The 19,390-nt window shown below is 45.0% G+C and overlaps 2 protein-coding genes across 3 annotated transcripts; both read right to left on the reverse strand.

The window, feature by feature from the left end:
• Positions 1–1,271: 1,271 nt before the first annotated feature.
• Positions 1,272–6,614, reverse strand: LOC124672258 (bifunctional dihydrofolate reductase-thymidylate synthase-like). Of its 2 annotated transcripts, XM_047208518.1 has the most exons (11): positions 6,482–6,614; positions 5,616–6,142; positions 5,120–5,519; positions 5,000–5,044; positions 4,203–4,268; positions 3,156–3,217; positions 2,999–3,073; positions 2,751–2,916; positions 2,292–2,415; positions 1,781–1,887; positions 1,272–1,641 (listed from the first exon to the last, which is right to left on the reverse strand). In XM_047208518.1, exons 1-11 carry the CDS (start codon positions 6,545–6,547, stop codon positions 1,531–1,533), a joined length of 1,749 nt encoding a protein of 582 aa, XP_047064474.1. In that variant the 5' UTR covers positions 6,548–6,614; the 3' UTR covers positions 1,272–1,530. The 2 variants fall into 2 exon arrangements, with proteins under 2 accessions (XP_047064474.1, XP_047064473.1); XM_047208517.1 differs by lacking the exon at positions 6,482–6,614 and having other exon boundaries at positions 5,616–6,322.
• A 2,998-nt stretch (positions 6,615–9,612) lies between these two features.
• LOC124677016 (EH domain-containing protein 1-like) lies at positions 9,613–13,403 on the reverse strand. The gene is made up of 14 exons (XM_047213020.1): positions 13,355–13,403; positions 12,994–13,062; positions 12,840–12,897; positions 12,706–12,755; positions 12,555–12,597; positions 12,394–12,455; positions 12,186–12,299; positions 11,608–11,710; positions 11,448–11,497; positions 11,154–11,282; positions 10,810–11,061; positions 10,321–10,400; positions 10,093–10,219; positions 9,613–9,986 (listed from the first exon to the last, which is right to left on the reverse strand). The coding sequence occupies exons 1-14, from the start codon at positions 13,385–13,387 to the stop codon at positions 9,657–9,659; spliced, it is 1,500 nt and encodes a 499-aa protein (XP_047068976.1). The 5' UTR covers positions 13,388–13,403; the 3' UTR covers positions 9,613–9,656.
• Positions 13,404–19,390: the final 5,987 nt, after the last annotated feature.

Consider the following 19,390-nt stretch of genomic DNA (forward strand, 5'->3'; position numbering starts at 1 on the left):
TGGAATACACGCAACAAGCTAGCTCTAGAGGGGAAAAGTGATCGCACATCCGGCTGACGCTTTGTTCAAAATGTCTATACACATGCAGAGCTGGGGGGTACTGGTCAGACAGCGCGGGTCAGACAGCGCGACAGGGAACTTCTGGACGAGGTGCTGCGAGAGCTTAGGCGGCTTCAGGCGAGGACAAGGACTAGAGCAACACATGAGGCGGCGTCCTAGACTTTATCTGTTTTTCTTTGTCTTGTCATGGGTTGCCTGAGAGGCTTATTTATGGATCTATGTCTTAGTTGGTGTGAGTGTGATCGGTCTCGGACGCGTATTGTATGTTATGACTTATTCGTTGTCATAAGGGCTTTATATATAAAATCGGACCAAGAGCCTTATGTTTAAAAAAAAGTAATATCAGGGATAGTATTAAACGGTTGACAGGAAATGATGACATGCAAATGAAAAGGAACAATTGATTCTCAAAGCTCGCATGGGTATCTCACTTCACTGCCTCCCCATTTCCGGTCCAAATTGGCTTTTGGTTTCGTTTGGCTACTAACGTTCCGTACTTCACTTGCCGTGCTGTTTGGTCGGGTTGCCATGGCAAAGAAAGTCTTATATTTTGTGAATTCCATCAGCAACCAAAGTCTTAGTACGACTGCGTAAACGAAACATGGTCTCCGGCGCAGGCACGCACACGAGTGGACGCCGTGCCTCCATCTGTCACGTGTAGACCTTGTTAGCAGTCAGTCAGCTCACCACCTACCACTCGCTACGCTACTAGCTCGATCAGTGCAGCCACGGTGCAAAGTTTTGAAACGAGGCGATAACTTAATCTCATCTCATTAATTAGGAATTGTCCATTATCCTATAGTATAATGGAAATCGATCCCACGGTTGTTGGGTTTCGCGGTGATTTTTTTTTTTAGGAATTGTCCATTTTATTAGCAGAAACCGGGCAAAAAGAAGCCGTCACAAACACCTCACCTGCAATCATGAATGAAACACCACCGTTGCAAGCCTAGATACAGAAGGGCCGTAGTCTGGTAGCCTAATAGCACCGGGCTTTCTAAAAAGGTATCTTCGTGCTTTAGAATTAATTCATGCTTTCAACATTATTTATTATATCTACTACTACTTGTTTATTTCAAGTATCGACATGTCATTCGTGTTTTCATTGAAATGTGGTACTAGAATATCAATCTAGATTGTAAAAAAAAAATCCTATTTTAAAGTGAGGACATATAGTTCAAAAGGTACATCACGCACCAGACACATGGACAGACATTTCAGCTACAGCTCGTTCGTTACCAGACAGATCAATCTCTTTAAATATTCGAGTTTAATAGCTATATCGATCATCGCCGAGCACAAACCCAACACGTCGCACTGCTCAAACAGCTCTCACTCACATTCTCGAGTCATCACTGAGCTCCAAACAAAAAGGGGAGACAGTTCTGTAGACTCTGGATACGCGACCTAAATCGAGTACAATTGCCGGAGAACGCCATACATGTCTTCTTACCAGTACAACTGCTACCACTATATCGCCATCTCCATCTCTATCTTCTTGTGCGGGTTGTAGCCATCCAGCTTGAAGTCCGACGCCACGAAAGAATCAATGTCCTTCTTCAAAGGGTTTATCTTCAGAATCTGAAGCGGGCACCATAAAAAATTACTATGTATGAGCACCAAAAGCCACACAAAAGGTAGACGGCATCACAAGAGTTGCTTTTTTTTATCTGCAAATCTTGTGGGTTTGAATGAAATAGATTTGCTCAAATCTGCTTACTGGGAACGGTTTGGGCAGCTTCTGGATCTGCTCCTCTAGAGCTCCAACATGCGTTCTGTACACATGGGCGTCCCCTATGACATGGATGAAATCTCCAGGGGAGAGACCTGCACACAAATATAGACAGATGATACATGAATAAACAGGATAGGACAAGGATGTTAAGCATCTTCAACATTACAGACAGGGTACAGTTCGCAGGATGACTCTTCCCCAACTACTACTGCCCCTCTAAATGCAAGAAATAGGTGGGGAAAACAAAAGCAACTCTTACGGAGAATAGTCTAACACTGATTCATGAATAACTGCTGTAAAAAAAGGCATTTGAGTTTCAGAAGTCCTCAAAATGTTTCCCTGGCACTTACTCCTAAAATCAATCGAAATTCGCAGTGACATGCACAGCCACTTGCTAAGTTATTAACGGCAAACAACATTTTAACTGAACATTAAGTTGGACATGTTGCAGTTAACCAGAGTCCTGTAACCAGGGAGATAAGAATTAAGAACATACCACAGACTTGAGCAATCATGCATGTCAGAAGAGAATATGATGCAATGTTGAAAGGAACACCAAGTCCCATGTCTGCAGAGCGTTGATACATCTGGCATGATAGCTCCCCATTCTCAACATAAAACTGCAAGACATAATTTACAATAAGTAAGCAGCATGATTGTTGTCTCTAAAATTACCACACGAAATATGTCTATCATTGTAAATATGTTTAAAAGGCAGAAGAGCATGTAGACTCTAGAGGATCTATTGGTTGCATGCAAGAATCAGAACCTATTCACATGTGAAGCATATCAACAGCATTAAAATTTACTTGTGAAAAGGATACATTTAGAGGGAAGAATAACTCACTAGGCTTACCATCATAATGAACAAACTTTAATAAGTACAAAGTTCTTAATGGTCATAGCAAATACAGTGGACTCAGATTTTACCAAAGCATTATTCAAATACACTAACTTGTGCAAACATGTGGCAGGGAGGAAGGGCCATCTTTTTTAGATCTGAAGGATTCCATGCAGACATGATGATTCGCCGATCGTCAGGATTATTCTTGATCTTGTCAATCACATCGATTAGCTGATCAAAACCTTTTCCAGTATAGTCAGCATGCATGTCGGTGTATCTGTATATATCGTCATTGCTTAGAAAAGAGGGATAGAAGTACAAAGGGAGGATGAGAGGGAGAGGGAGCAATGCGAACTTACTCAGCACCAAAGTGTCGCCATTGAAATCCATAAACGGGGCCTAAATCACCTTCCTCCCTATTTGCTAAGCCGACGCTACACAATATTGCCAGGTAGATCAGATCTCAGAAATAATAGTGTCCATTGTGTTTTAGTCACTTATATCCAAGAGATATACCTGTCAAGATATTCTCTTGACGCATTGCCATCCCATATATGAATACCCTTTTCCTGCAGAACCTATGAATGAATAGAAAATAATACATTATCGTACCAAAATCAGAAGTCTGAAGCACAGTAAGTTCATGTGAAGAAATTAAAAACTAATAACATATGTTTCTGCCTTAAGTGCTGGTAATGTTAACAAATACACCTAACGAAACTGGTAGCATTAACTTTCTTTCAGGATACGAGGGATAGGACTTGTCTCAATTAAGATAGGAGGGACACTCGACCATCACTACACCCAAGGATCTCAATGGATACCGAAACTAGACTCGCAGATATGTTTCATAAAATTTGTAACAAAGCACACACCCAACTTATTAACTAGCATATAACACATTCACAAACAAGCAACACAAGGAAACCTTTTACTTCAGTTAGAAAGCAGGGAGAAAATTAAAAAATAATAATTAGAGGTCTCTAAGAACAACTACATGCATATCCGGGGATCACGTAATATTTGTCTGAGCTTTCCAAAAGCTTGGAAGCCTTGCGCTATTTGTGTGAATGGGCAAGTAAAGTTAATGTGGTTTTCTTGAGAGCTTAACTGAGAAAATCCTCTCCAAGACTTGCAGACACCATATGAGACTTCACAATAAAAAAAAATCAACAATGTAAAGGTACTCCCTAACATCTCAATGCAACAATTTGAAAAGGGGAAGTTACCAACTATCCATGGAAAGCAACTAATGAAACAGAGACTCGTAAAAAGTCATTCAAGGCAAAAGATCATGCACCCAATCTTGCAGGTGTACAGGTCTTATAAAGTTGACAGACACGATAATTCTTTTCTTGCAAATAATGTAAAACCATGGGAATTGTTAGTCATGGACAATTATATACATGGTGCAACAAGATGAAGCGCTAGTCTTTTATGGTGCATTCTAGTCTGTGGATACAGCCTGGGGCATAAACATGATAAGTGACCAAAGTATTGAGTATAGATACAAAATGAGAAATGATAGAAACTGATCCAATAAAATATTTAAGAAGGAAGTACCTTTGCACTTGTCGAGCCACTGATGAACCACAGCAGTTCTTCAAGAACACCACGCCAAAACACCCTCTGGTAAAGAGCAGATGCTATTATATTATTCATTAAAGCAAAAGAGGAATACCAAAGCTCTCAATTCACAGTTCAAGGCAGGTCAGCACAGTTTAAGGACGTTAACACTGTTATGCATCAGTGCCCACATATCAGCATTCACCATCATCACTACTGAAATAATGAAAGGATAAGCATCTTCTTAACGTGAAGGGTCAGAAGCGGCAACATAATACATACATCACACATAATACATACATCACCACATATCTTCCTAGCTATTACTAGACAATAACTATAGAAATCAGATAATGCAATAAGTTTCCACTTAACCATGAAGTACAAGCGTTGTGTAAATTCTGTGCAATTATAGTAACTTAGTAAGACTGAAAGTACCGAGGCATCATATTAAGATTGAAAGTACAATAAGTTTCCACTTAATCACGAAAATGCTGTGCAATTATAGTAAGATTGAAAGTACAGCAGCATCATAATTGATAGGATATACAAGTAAACATCGCAAAATAGAGAAAGCGGCAGCAACCTAGATGGCATGCACTGACACTAGGTTTGATACACTAGGAAGATACGAAAACTGGGGAAACAGATGCAATTTTCGAATCGCTGTTTTCCCTTGTTTCTTTATTGTTATTTTTATTTCTTTAGTATAAAAGGAGGCAATTCTTGTAATGACCCAGTGTTGTTAAGTAGTAATTACACCTGGCTGTAGTCCAGTGCAAATAGATGCATACCTTTGTTGTCAGCAAGGGGAAGCTCTTCCTTAGGTTAAACCGCATCTAATAGGAAAAAGGAAGACAAAGTTCATTCTGTCTTTTCATCAAAGTAAATATTAAGGAAAAATAGAGAAATACCTGACAACCAAATTTAGACAATGTTCCTGTTCCAGTCCTGTCACCTTTCTGAGCACCACACCTTATAATATCATCAACAAGGTTGAGGTAGTAATACTCTTCATGGCGCTCAAATATCATCTTAGGGAGAAAAGAGAAGTTCTCGATTTCAAACTTGCTACTCTTGGTATCTTGCTCGGTTGATTCCTTGCCATTCGAGTCATGAGATTCTGAAACTGATGTTCTCACACGAACAAAGGTCACAAAAGAATGCCTAATGTTGCTCTCAACCACTGGCAAAGATGAACACCATGGTTGGAACACCGAGAAGTCAACTGGAGGAATGAAGGTGTCGCACTCAATGTTTGACTGAATGTCAGTTAGATGGATGGCCTCACATGCAGGTCCATTAAGTGAATCCCTGCAGAACGATTTCGCAGACAGGGTCAACAACAGTACCGCAATACATATAACATAGCGCAGGTAGAATAAGTTCCTGGAGAAGGCGATAACTCACCTCAGTATCTGCCCACCCCCTATCACGAAAACCTTCTCAATCGACAAGCAATACGGAGTGGACGCTAGAAGTTCCAAGGCAGAGTTCATGCTTCCACAGATAACAACATTCTCAGCGGTTGCAAAATCAAAACTACCAGACCGGGTCAATATGACATTCAGACGACCAGGTAAAGGCCTTGCTTTAAGGGGTATGCTCTCCCAGGTTTTCCGTCCCATTATGACCGCGTTCTTCTTTGCAGGGTCAGACGTAGTCAGCGTAAGCTCCTTGAAGAACTTAAGGTCGCCAGGAAGCCTCCAAGGCAAGACTCCATCCTTCCCAATGCCCATGTCACGCGTAGCGGCAACAACAACCTGGTAGTTCCTCTGAAGGCTGTTGTGTGAATCACCATTGGCAAGAGTGGCTGCCATGGCTATGAGCCGAGGTTGATTGAAGCTGTAAGATCTTCTTAGGCTGCTGATGTCCAGAGACTGACGTTTTGAAAAGCGAGAAATGGGTGCAGAAGTAATGCCGAAAAATCTCGCAGCCTGAATCTGAAGAAGCAAGATGTAACTTGTAAGCTAGCAGTTTAGTCAACTGTAGGAAACTATACGGCACAGAACACTACACAAATAAAACACAAAAGGCTCACTATTTCTTGGAAAACAATAGAAGCGCCATCATAGCACAAGATATATTGTGTTTTCTATACCACTACTAAGAAAAGGAAATGAAGGTCATGGGCCATCGCAATATAAAGACAAGTGTCCACGCAACAGGCAATCAAGTAACGATCTACAAAACCTCCCGATCAGATTTCTGCATCCCATTTGGAAGGAAAGGCATTTGACAAGCAATGTGCTATGATTTAGCTAGCAGTGGTATACTTGGGATGCATGTCGAGAAACCCTAGCGATGCAGGCTCCTGCTCTGAACACCTCTGCCAGTAGCATCTGGATCCTGGACTAACAAAACGAGAAAATTACCGTGTCTGCTTACAGAATTTCAGCAACTGAAACAATAAAAAGCAACGAACTTGCTGAAGCAAGAAAGTAGACAGAACAGAGTGAGCATTATATGCAGTCCTAATGTGATGGAAATGTTATTTCTAAGCAATGTTATTCAATCAGTTGTTCAACCTGGCGATACTTGGTTGGCCATTTTATGCTACAAACTCCAGTATACAGCTGAAAATATGCGTCAGAAGCACGAAGTACCCAAGGAAGCATATACAGAATAATATTAAATAAAAGCCTAGTCGGTACTCGGTGGTCTTCTTGTGGAGTTGAACATCATGATAGGTTACTAGCTGCTTTCGTCTTGGATCAGAACTCGAGATCAAGCAACAAATCCATCAAACCGAGCAACAGGAACTACGCATGGCATGTCAGTTACAGCTTGCAACGTTAACGCCGGCGACCCGAAAGAACAAAACTGCTAGCGCGTATACATTGGGGGATCTCCGGACGAATGCAACGAAGTAGCAAATCTACCAAGTTGCTAGAGAGATGAAACGGTTGCCGGATTGAGACGCACCAGGAGTCGTCAGCGGTGGTGGTGGACGGCGGCCGCTCGCCGTCGCTCGCTGGGAAGAGACTCGCTGCGGCGGCGGCGCAGTCTTCCGTTGTTAGGGCTGGCTCCTCTCGCTGCCGAGTGGTGGGTGGGCCGGAAGGATGGGGCGTAGGCCTTTTGGATGGGCCTTCGGCTTCCAGATTTTCCTTTTGGCTGTTTTCCATCGGGAAACTGAAGAGGAGGTCACTGTTCTTCATCAGGCTGCAATCAGAGGTGCCACAAACACACCTCAACAAAAATAAATTTTGGAATTGTTACGTATTTCTTGTCTTTTAGGGGCCAAGGATCAGATGACCCTGCCACGGACCATAGTTCCATTATTAATTGCCTAGAACGTGATCTATCCTAAGGAATTTTTATTTAATTAGGGTTTCTCGACATGCATCCCAAGTATACCATTACTAGCTAAATCATAGCACATTGCTTGTCAAATGTCTTTCCTTCCAAATGGTCGACGTGGTCCTTGCCGTGGCTCTCGGGGGACCATCGGTAAGCTCCGATCATCCACCTTCTTTAGTCTTGGCCGGGTGTTCTTGACGTGCATGATGTTGCTAACGGCACAGGAAATTCACGTTCGTCTTGTGTCCATACCAATGTTGATTGATCCATACCTCGAACGTCTTGTGTACTACATGTTCAACATAAAAGACAACATTGGTGACCGCCTCGCTCCTGAACTCTACTAGCCTACCCTTGCCCTTCAACATTTTCTTGGTCATGTCAACGATGGATGGTCTGCTACTGCTGTTCCAAAACATCATTTTCTGTAGAAAATACGGTTACATGAGATGTTGTTGTACGCCGTGATCTACGCACTAATAAGTAAAGAAACAGCAGAACATTGCATCCCAAGTACACCACTACTAGCTAAATCGTAGCACATTGCTTGTCAAATGTCTTTCCTTCCAAATGGTCGACACGGTCCTTGTCGCGGCTGTAGAGCGGGATGAGTTTGTCCTCCTCGGCGACGGCCTTACACACAGGGCACTCGGGGGAGTGCGAGTGGATGTGCAGCCACTTGTAGAGGCATGGCCAGCAGAAGAGGTGCCCGCAGAGCGTCACGATGGGCTCCTGCGACAACTCGAAGTTTATGTTGCACTCGAAGCTGCCACCACCATCGCCCACCACGTTGTTGCCGCTTGTGGACTTTTTTTTTCCTTCCGCATCACGGAAATTTCCACAAAGACGACATGGTACAGTTGCCCGTGAATGAACCCCACAGGAATTCAAGAGAATAGCCACAATGCCACTAGTAAAAACCGCGAGTTTCAAAATACCACTCAAAAAACCAGTGTTGCCAAAATACCACTACAACTTAGCTTTTCATGCCAAAGTACCACTATGTACTAAGTGGGACTAACACCTACACGAAAAGACTTATACGCCCTTATCTCTTTGCAAACCATAGTTCTCTCATTTCCACACACTTACATAACTTTTAAACAAAGAGTTTTGCAGCATTTTGACAAAATTTCAGCAATTCACCGGCTCTTCAATGGGAGCAGTTTGATAACTACATTTTCACAGAATTTCAGTACGGAGTAGCATTCAGCAACATTAAAAGAGCAATAACAACAACATAATATTCCATAATATATAGTTCAACAGAGTATGAAGTTCAGGACCCAAAGATAACAAAAGAACGGTACTAGTCGTTCGGCATACATCAATGCATCACAAAGCACTTGCTTGGGAGGGCAATCGATAGTAGTTTTGCCTACCCAGAGCATGTGGAGCCTTCCGCGGCAGCAATGTCAAAGTTAGAGTGCCGTCCGAGCCAGGAAGTGGCAGCAGGTGTGCGTCCGGCAAGCTGGGTGGGCACACGGGGCGCTGCCAGAAAAGGTCGCGAGCTCGACAGGGTGGCGCGTCGGGGAGCTGGGCAGGCATGCAGCGCGTTGGCCTGTCGATGCTGGGAGCGTGTATGGGCGGCGGACGGGGCGACCGAGCAAGACGGGATGCCACAGAGGAGCAAGTCTCGGCGGCGGAGCGACCTGAGACATGGCTGAGGACGGGACGGGGCGCCACTGAGGATCAGGTCGCGGCGGCGAAGCAAGCTAGTGAAGGACGGGAAGCGGTCGGCCGGGAGGAGGCGCCGCTGGCGCGGAGATGTGTGGTCGGGCCATCGGAAGGAGAGAAGAATAGAACCACCGGCGGGAAGATCATTTTGTTTCAGTTTATTTGGTAGATCTAAATGAGGGTATTTTTGCCATTCTAAAATAATTGACAATTGTTATCCAGGTTGACTAACGTGAATCCCTTTGACATCTGACGGCAATAGTATTTTGGCAACAAGAACCTTAACGGCAGTGCTGTTTTGGCCATTTTGGTTTTCCCAATGGTATTTTGGAACTCTAGGTTTCCACAGTGGCATTGTGGCTATTCTCTTCAGGAATTCCGTTGTCCCGATATGCAGCTCCTCTCTTGTTACGGATCCACAAATCACAAATCTACCTTGGTCTCCCAGTCATCAACTCATCATCTGTCGCTGGCTCACTGGTAGGGGTTCCTGAACTGCTTGAGGAGGTCGGGGATGTCGTAGGCGAGCATGTCGTCCACGCCCTGCACCATCTTGGGCCGCAGCCGCTCGAACCGGTCGAAGTTGTAGGCGCTCAGCGTCTCCCGGTACTCATCCACGCTCGGGAAGTCGCCGGCGGGGAGGTGCATCTCCTTCTGAACCTTGGTGAACTGCTCGTCGAGGGTCTCCAGCAGCTTCTGCTGCGCCTTGGCCTTCCCCATCAGCGCCGGCATCTCCTTCTTCAGATGGCTGATGATGTGGGCGTGCACCTTCGCCGACCGAGCACGCTTCACAAACTCGTTGATCTGCCAACAAAAATCGTTGCCAACATTTCTCGGTTTTAACTCGGTCAGTTGACTTCTGAACGTTAGCGAACCTTTAATCTCGGTTCATACTGATCAGCCTGCTTACCCGGCGGTCGCAGGCCTTCTTGGGGATGTCGTTCAGGTCGGACATCAGGTCCTCCTGTTCTCGCTCAAACAGCTCCATGCCCAGCGGCCCGGCCGCCGTCTCCCGGATCGGTTTGTCGTTGAACGATCTGCACAAGAAGATAGTTTAGTGTAATCATCATTGACGGTGCTGCATTGTTTAAATACGGAGTACTATTATCTCAGATCGATCAGTGGGTTGACGCTGTACCCTATGTACACACGCATGACCTCTGGCGTGTTCAGGACTTTGCCCAGCGACCATAGCAGTGCGCCGTAGACTCTCATCAGCTGCAAATATATTCAACAAAACAAAACCGAAGTTGTCAATTTGCTCACAATCTACGTGGATAGATATACCATATCGTCTGCCACTTGTCGTGCGGAAAGCTTCATAAATAAAATATGTATAAATCTGATCTCACCTGATATAGCAGTTGCTTTGAAATATCTTAATTAGATATTCAGTTATCTGGCACTTAGATATGGAACCTTCAAGGAGTATAAATATGTACATTATTGCTTATTTGCTTTCACTTTTAGTTATCTGTTGCTTTCAATAACCTCATATATTTTATTTGCTGCCACTTGGGATATGAAAACTTCAAATATGCATACACCGGTGTTTTCACGAATAAAACTGGAATATGCTCAAATATCGAAGGCTAGAGGAAGGCATGCAATAGGCAGGCACATTCACCTGCTGCGCGTCAACTTGGTCTGCCTTGTTGAGGACTATCCGTATCTTGTCGTCGTGTCCACGTAGTGACATGATCACACGCTTGAACTCGTCGCTGATGTCGAGCTTATGGGGGTCAAATAGGAGAAGGATAAGGTCGCACTTGGCCGCGAACCATGATGTAACTCCAGTGAAATCGTAGCTGCGCTGCGTCCTCTGCTTCTCCCCTGATAGAACTCCAGGAGTGTCCACGAAGCTAATATGATCCAGTAACTTGGCAAAGAAAATTAGACTGACTGTTAGTTCCTTTCTCTAAAAATACAAAATACTTGTGAGAGAACTACTCGGTGCAACAGAGGGTATACTGGATGAGGCATCTGAGAACACTCAAACTTCGATAAAAATGCCGTTCCGAACGATGACAGGCCACTGTATGGCATGTCAGCCTGCACAGCAATTGTGTTCCCAGGAATGCATCTTTCATCTGGACCAGACTACAAAAGTAGAAAAGTGTATTATCAAAATAGGAGTGTCATCGTTCGGCAGGGAGTATCAAAAGCACAGCAATTGTGTATATATATACAGGACTAAAAACATGCAAACTAGCATTAACCAAAGTTAGGCAGGGAGTGACATTGACATTTTCATAGAGAACTTACGGTAATAACAACAAATCTATCAGTTGTAGGCTCTGGGCCAATATGGGCACCTAAAGAGAACACCAAAGATACTATTAAAATGGTAGACAATAAATGACGAGATGAAAAGGAAAAGGTACAACTGATTCTCAAATCCTAACAACAACCCATCTTTGCTTACCTGGATAACTTGTCTTTAGTAAATGCTTTATGAATGTGGTTTTTCCAGTGGAGTATTGACCCAATAGCATGACCATTGGCTTCGCATCAAAATCACTGCTAGTCTATAAAAGAGATAACTTAAAAAACATGAGATGTGATTAATGAAAAGACACAGCTCCTCCAGGTTGCGCCAAAAAAAAAACTATAAGTCAAGCCTGTAAATTTGGAATATAAGACAGGCAATATTTATCATCTTAGCCTATGCAAGTTTCAAAATTAAGCTGTAGAAATGAAGAATGCAAGCACATTTTTATATAGCACAAGCAGAGACACGTGATTAGCTCAAAGGAACCCTCCTTTGACAAATGCACACAGGTTGAATGAGATTTGGACATTTATTTTCTGGTGTAAAGTTTGGTAATCTTCTGCTTATTTAACAAAATGACGTTATCTATGTCGCAGTTATAGGCGCTTATTTACGTACAAAATTCTCAATTCATTATAGTGTTCTAGAGGAAAAGGCAAAGAAACGTTGTAAACCAAATGTAACACGGGAGAAACTCAGCACAAGGGCGAGGACAATATGATAAGGCTCACCAACAAAGGTGAAACGAAGTCATTATACTGATAGGTTTTTTCTAATGGCCTCAACTTCTCAATGTATGATTTCTTTAGTCCATCGATGATCGAGGTAACTGATTTCAAAGCAATCTGCAAAGTGGAAAATTTTAATTATCATGCAATTCTTCAAGAAACAATACATTCTGAAACCATCTGCAGTTCTACACACAACTCTTTGATGTACCTTCTTTCCCGACTTCGAGTTAAACCAGTTAGCTGACACAGGTGATTCAACCGGATGGTACGCTGCATGATCAACAAGAATAACAATCTGAATTAGCCTGTGGATGAAATGGAAAAAGAATCGCTCGGCTTGCACTTAGGTAGTAATGAAACAACTCATACCAACAATATCGGAGCCGCTCTTATTTCCATTACTCTTTTTCTTCTAGGATATCAAAGAGAAAATAAGTTGGGTGAACAATTAAGGCAGTACTATATGCTGTTGCAGCAGTATTTTCTGATGCAATTGAACTAAAGATTAATGTACACATACTAGTTTTTTATCCAGACCTTCCATTGTCGGAGGCTGCAAACTACCCAAATCTGAAGTAGCAAGAAACAGTTAATTAGAATTGGTTTGTTCTGACACATGGATGAAAATTGACGGGTAATGCGTATCAACTCTACCTGCATGTGAAAGGGTGTCTTGACTGATCTCCTGCCCTGCCTGTGCCAGAGAAACCAGCTGCACATTCCCACCCATTTAAAGTTTTAACGTATGATCAGTTGCAAGAACATATCCACATGTGCAGAGGCAGAAATGAAACAGAACAGTGTCAACCTGCATAGCGGTCATAAACTCCGAGAATCCAAGGTAACCCTGACGTTTGGAATCAGCAATTGCCCAAACCTGAAGAACCAAACAACAAACAAGTATTGGTAACAGAGGTATAGTTTTTTTTTTCTTTCTTTCTGAGAATGTAACAGAGGTATAGAGTCTCCGCGAAGATGAAAATTCAGTATACGCGTCGTCAGAAAAAAAAACAGAGCAAGATCTGAACTTGAATGTGCGTATCAGAGATGTCGTAAAAATGTCATGTCCGTGCAGTAACCAATCATCGTAGATCAGATCACATGATACAGCAACGCGGATGATTCGACCGACGGCTGCAATTGTGCATCACAAGGTTGCCGGGATTCACCTGCTTGAGGTCATCCCTGGAGAGGTTGGACATGGCAAAGAACTTGAGCGCGTCTCTCCCCGTCAGCCGCCCGTCCCCGTCTTCCATCCACACCAGAAACAATCACACTCAGCAACACACGAAATCGAATACAATGGGGGCGTGGAGGACGGATGCTGTAGCGAACCGTCGTCGGCGAGGTAGAACCAGCGGAGGTAGAGGCTGCGCTGCTCCTTGGGGCCCCATCTCGTGGGCGACGAGTCCGCCGACGACGCCATCCCGGCCTCGTTTCTCTCCGGCGGGATGGGGAGAGATGGCCGATGAGACCTGGAGCCGAGAAATGCCGCGCCCGCGCGCGCACTGGGTGGCGCGGGTTAACGGCCGTGATCGCGCGCCGCGGGAAATGCGGCGGCGTTGCCCGGCGTCTTGACTCGGCCTTGGGCTCCTCGATCGAATCAGCCGAGAGGGCCGGTCACGCGTAGGGACGAGACCGCCGCGTGGTTTCAGCCGTGACAGCCCAGCCATAGCAGGCCGAGGCCCGACATGGTTTCAGATTTCTGATATCAGAAAATTATTTAACACAAACACATGCTACTTTCGTGTGTTGAATGTTCTTTTATCTACCATTCCTTATTATAAAAAAACACTGACGTTTATTTATTTTTTGCGAAAACACTGATGTTCTTTGTTCATTTAATCCACAAAGCTGTATTTTTTTTGTACTATTAAAAAGGGCCCCAAAGAAGACCCTGATTCCATTTCAAGAACAAAGACTTGATAGTAGTACAGCTGAAAAAACATAATAGCAGTACACCAGTCTCATATAACTATTTTGTTATGAAGAAAATTTAAAAAACTACCCCCCCCCCCCCCTATACACTACTCTCACCTATTTGTATGTGGGCGAGACGAGACCAAGCCAAAGGTACCAGTACATACATCCAAAGGTACCAACCACTACATACATAAAGGCATGATAACATTTACAAAATACATATCATTTTGTCTCATATGTCCCATGCATTCCTAGTAGCTTGATCTCGTCTCACCCACATACAAAGGGGTGATTTTGGTAGCCTAAGCCCATTTTGAGGCTCCGAGATCATAACCTGTCCAAAACAAGATTCGAACCATATTCTCTACGTTGAATAGCTCGTGAATGATTTTCTTGCTGGAGAGTACGCAAAGCTCTTGTGACATATGAACTTGCCTTTAACCTCACCTCTTGTTCACATGATGATCTTACCTCTTCCCTACCATAATCACCGCCACACTGCTATCCACAAAGCCGGGCTGAAGTCCTACCACGACGGCGCGCGGAAATATTACCATGCCAACAAGTGATAACAATGCCCACGACGGTTACCACCATGGATTGCCACCTCTAACGCACCACAACTACAATTGCATCCACGAAGCCGAGCACAAGGCCTACCACGACGTCACGCGGAAATACCACCATGTCGCTACCGACGACGGTGACCACATTGGTTACCACCATGGATTACCACAATTATCCATTGCAGTAAAAATTGCTATCGCTATTTTGATCGTAAATTTTAAGAGGGAGTGGACATTTGGAGCTCGATCGTGCTCGGGTGAGCCAAAACATGATCAGAAGAACTTATTTACGTGTCATTAATTTGTTGAAAATATTCTATGTTGTGTGAAGTTCACTAACATACGAGCTACTCCTTCCAGCGGATTTAGTCGACGCAGAGGGAGACCAGCACGGTGTACCGATCAGATGTTAGTGCGTCGATTTTTAATGACCGGAGGTAGTACTTTCTCCGTCCACCAAGTACTGCATCTCCCTCCGTTCTCTGAAACCTTTGTGTGACTAGAAAAATTAAGTTGTAACTCATGATCAATACGAACCCAACACATTTCATGGTCCTGAAGTTGACTGAGAATTAATCTATTTTACAGTCGACTATGTATTTAGAGAAACCGATTAGGCCTACAGTACTTTCATTGTGAAGTTAGGGCATCTCCAGCGGCGCGACGCAAACGATCGCTGAGCGACTGTTTTCGTCCGCCGTGACCGGAAATGCGTCTGGGGCCTGTTCCAGCGGGGCGACGCAAAATGATCGGGCCGTCCGCGGAGACGCAAACCTGGCCCAAATATGCGCTAGGTTTGCGTCTCTGCGAACGCTCGGCGGTCGCACGGAGCGTCTGCTCGCGTCCCCACGGGTCCTCATGGCAGCGACCTAGGTTCGATCGGCCTCGAATTCACAACCGCCGGCGACCAACCGCCGCAATGGAGCGCCGAACCGTCGCGGAAGAGCAACCGCCGGCCTCTTCGTTTTACGCGCCGCCGTTAATCCGTGCACATTATAACCCCCGTGTCTACGGTAATTCAAGTTCAACCGTCTCCTTCTTCATCCTCTTTTCTTCTTCTCCAACACCGGCACGTCATGAGCGACTACACGCTGCCGTCCGACTCGGAGAGCGAGGGCAAGTCGCCCGGATTCCCGCATTGGTGGGAATCGCTCGTGACGCCAAGTGATCCGGGCTCCACGCCCGGCTACCCTACCTCCACACCGAGTGAGGACGAGGAGGAGGGAGGCGGCAATGGCGGCGAAGGCCGGGAGGAGGACGGAGGCGGCGCCGCCGGCCGACGCCGACGACGAGGAGGAGGGCCAGGAGGAGGAGGAGGACTCCGACAGCAAGTTCGCCCGATTGGAGGCGCAGGAGGCGGCGGACGACAAGGCGGCGGCAAGGAAGAAGTCCAGGGCGCTGGCGCGGGCGGCGCGTCGTCGTCCGTTCACCGCGTCCTCCAGTTCCGACGACGAGGTGACAAGCAAGAGGCGGAGGAGTTTCCACGACGACGACGACGCCTGGCCTTCGAACAAGAAGGCCAAAAAATAGTTTTAGTTTATATGTTTTTAAATTTCTTCTTATTTGTATGTTAAATATGTTTGAATCTAGTCGATTGACGTATCCGGAGTACATCTTTTTCGCGTTTAAAACTTGATCATTCAACTATAAACTGTAAAGAAGTAGCACAAAAAAAAAGTTGCATGTCCAAAATGCGTCGGACCGCTGGAGGTAGCTCCTGACGCAAACGGACATTTCGCCCTTGCGGTCAATTTAGCGTCCGTGGGGTGACGGAAACGAACGCTCGCGACCACTTTTGAGCGTCCGAAATGCATCGCGCCGATGGAGATGCCTTACACAAATATTTTTACTACCAGATGTTCAAATATGTACTGCCAGTAATTTCCCCCGCGAAAACAACGACGGAATTGTCCCACCAAGTTTGAGTGCGCGGCACGCGAGGCACGCTCCACGCGCGCGCGGGCGCGAAGAGACGGCGGCGCACGAGGGCCGAGGCGACCTGGTCGCTGGGTCAAAGGCGTATGGAGCCGTGGGGCCCACTCCGATGCGTCTCATCCCGTCCAGTCGTCGCGTGAAAAGCCGTGTTCCAGCTGAGCCCTGTCTTTCTCTCGGGCGGCGCGCCGCGTGCCGTGCCGGCGGGAGCTCGCTCGACTCGAGTACCGAGCCGTCTGCTGCTCACCGGTGGGCTCGGCGTGGTGTAGTAGGTGCCACCGTCTGCACGGTGTAATGGCGATTGGGCCTCTGCAGGTGGGTGCGGGTGGCACCGCGCGCAGGTTGCAGCGAGCGGAGTCATGGCCGGAGCAGGAGGAGAGGTGCAGCGCCTGATTCCTGTGGGATGGGACCGCGCACCAGCTCCCCGCCGATTTCCTGTCCAAAACATTACTTTACACACAATGTGACCACAAAGTGACGACAAGATGACCCATTTAGTACATGCGTTGTTATTCTACGGAGGAGGTGAATTAAATGTTACTCTTCTCACTCACAATTATCTGGCATTCAAGGTTTAGCCAAACTCAAAATTCTAAAGTTTGATTATAACAATAGAAGGAAAAACATCAACATCAATAACGTCAAATGCATACAATTTAGAATTATACTTCATGACTACTCTAGATTGACGCATCTACCACAAAATTAAAGAGACCAAGAGATAAGGTTCTCCATGTCTCAAGCCGTTTCCACTTATCCCACGGAGCCACCAGTGGCAATTTGCTTCATTAACCTGATCCACACATGACGAAACCCTATAAGCCCTAAAATTTCATAGGGGGAGTCAAGGTTCACTCTATCATATGCTTTATCATAATTAATTTTAAAAGACCGACAACTACCAATTGACAGCTGAAGCGGTGCCGTATGGAGACTGGCGAAATGCCCGAGAATGGCGCTATGCCGATTTTCTTACCTTGAATCCTTCCCATCTTCTTCCTCCCAAGGTCAGATCTCTCTTGCTTTCTCCCTTGCTCGCTCATCTCCCCCACGATCCACCCCCTCTCCATAGTTCAATCTCCAGATTCTTGTGTTCTTTCCATACTCCAAAAATCCCCAAATCGTCTCTTTTTCTTGAGGAGCTCGTGGCCACCCTCTCTGTTTTCTTTTCTAGCTCCTTCTGCCCTTCAAATTCGTTGTTCCCCCAACTTGTTTTAGTCCACGATTCTGGCCACCACCAGTTCCTGCAGTCCTGATTTATCCTATCTGATACTCTTCAAGTTGATTCAGTTCTTTATCTCTCTCTTGTTAAGGATCGTGTCCATCCCTTGCTTTGCGTCAGCCACCACATCATCGATCCAGCTGAGATCCGCAGCAGGGAATCCGGTCTTGGTCTGTTGGGTGTGACAGTGCACTCCTGGAAGTAGTTCTGGCCTACCGGTGACCTGAGCTGCAGTCTGAGCGCTCCCCTGTTGTTCAAAGACATTTGGGAATACAGAAGCATAGAAAAGAGAAAAGGACTTTTGTTTGTTGGAAGACTTTTGGGAACAAAGAAGCAGAGAGAGTGAAAGCCTGATCGACTACATCTGCAATCAGACCTGCGGCACCAGCTTCGAAATCGCCATGAAGGCCATTGGTTGGAACTGCCATGGAATGGGCAGGAGCCTACGCAACGAGAAGATGTGCTACCTCTCGAGGATGATTTACTCAACAAGAGCTCAAATTACCTTCGTGTCCGAAATAAAATCCTCTAAGGTAAAATCTTATGATCTAGTTTCTAGGTTTAATATGGCAGATAGTGTTGTAGTTCCCTCTCGGAGGCGCTCGGGAGGGCTTTGGCTGATGTGGAGTGATGATATTCAAATGACTATTTATAGTACTAGTTTTCATCTAATATTAGCTACTGCAGTTGTCACCTCTAGTAATCACAAGTTTGGTTTAGTTTGTATCTATGGTGACCCTTATCATCGCCAAACTAGTCTAATCTGGAATGAGGTCGCTGCTTTTGTGTACGATAACTCTACCTTGCCTATGTTATGTATAGGGGATATGAACGAGCTTTTATATGATATAGATAAGAATTCCCCTAATATAAATCGCACTCATATGTATGCTTTTCGCTCTTTTGTAAAAAATTGTGGACTTTTCGATTTAGGTTTCAGTGGCCCGGCTTACACTTGGACAAATAAAAGATTTGCTTCAAAACCCACTTTCGAGAGACTGGATAGATGTTTGGTTAATGCTGAATGGTGTGCTGCTTACCCCATTTCCAATGTTTACAACATGCCAATTATTCACGGTTTTAGTGATCATGCTGCCATTTTGCTCTCCACAGATGGTGCTATGCTTAAAATTAAAAAACCCTTTAAATTTGAGAATTGGTGGCTTAAGGAACAAGACTTTCAAAACCATGCTAAATCTGTTTGGATGTCTTCAAAGAACAAATCTTTTTCGAATAGAACTAACCACCTTGCAGGTTCTCTTAAGACATGGTGCAAGAAAAAGAAACCGCTACAGGAGGAGCTCAACAACTTGGAGGAACAAATCAAACAAGTTCAAATGAAGCCATTGCATGATCAAGACCACTCTTTGGAAACATCCTTGGTCACAAGGTATGAACAAACAATGACTAAACTTACAGATTCCTACATGCAAAGAGCGAAAAAACAATGGATCAAAGACGGGGACAGAAATACCTCCTTTTTCCACCGTGCCATTATAAAAAGAAGGAGGAGAAACACAATTGTTTCTGTTCAAGATGAAAACAATATTCTGCAATTCATG

This window comes from Lolium rigidum, chromosome 7 (assembly GCF_022539505.1).
Source record: "Lolium rigidum isolate FL_2022 chromosome 7, APGP_CSIRO_Lrig_0.1, whole genome shotgun sequence".
Taxonomy (NCBI): domain Eukaryota; kingdom Viridiplantae; phylum Streptophyta; class Magnoliopsida; order Poales; family Poaceae; genus Lolium; species Lolium rigidum.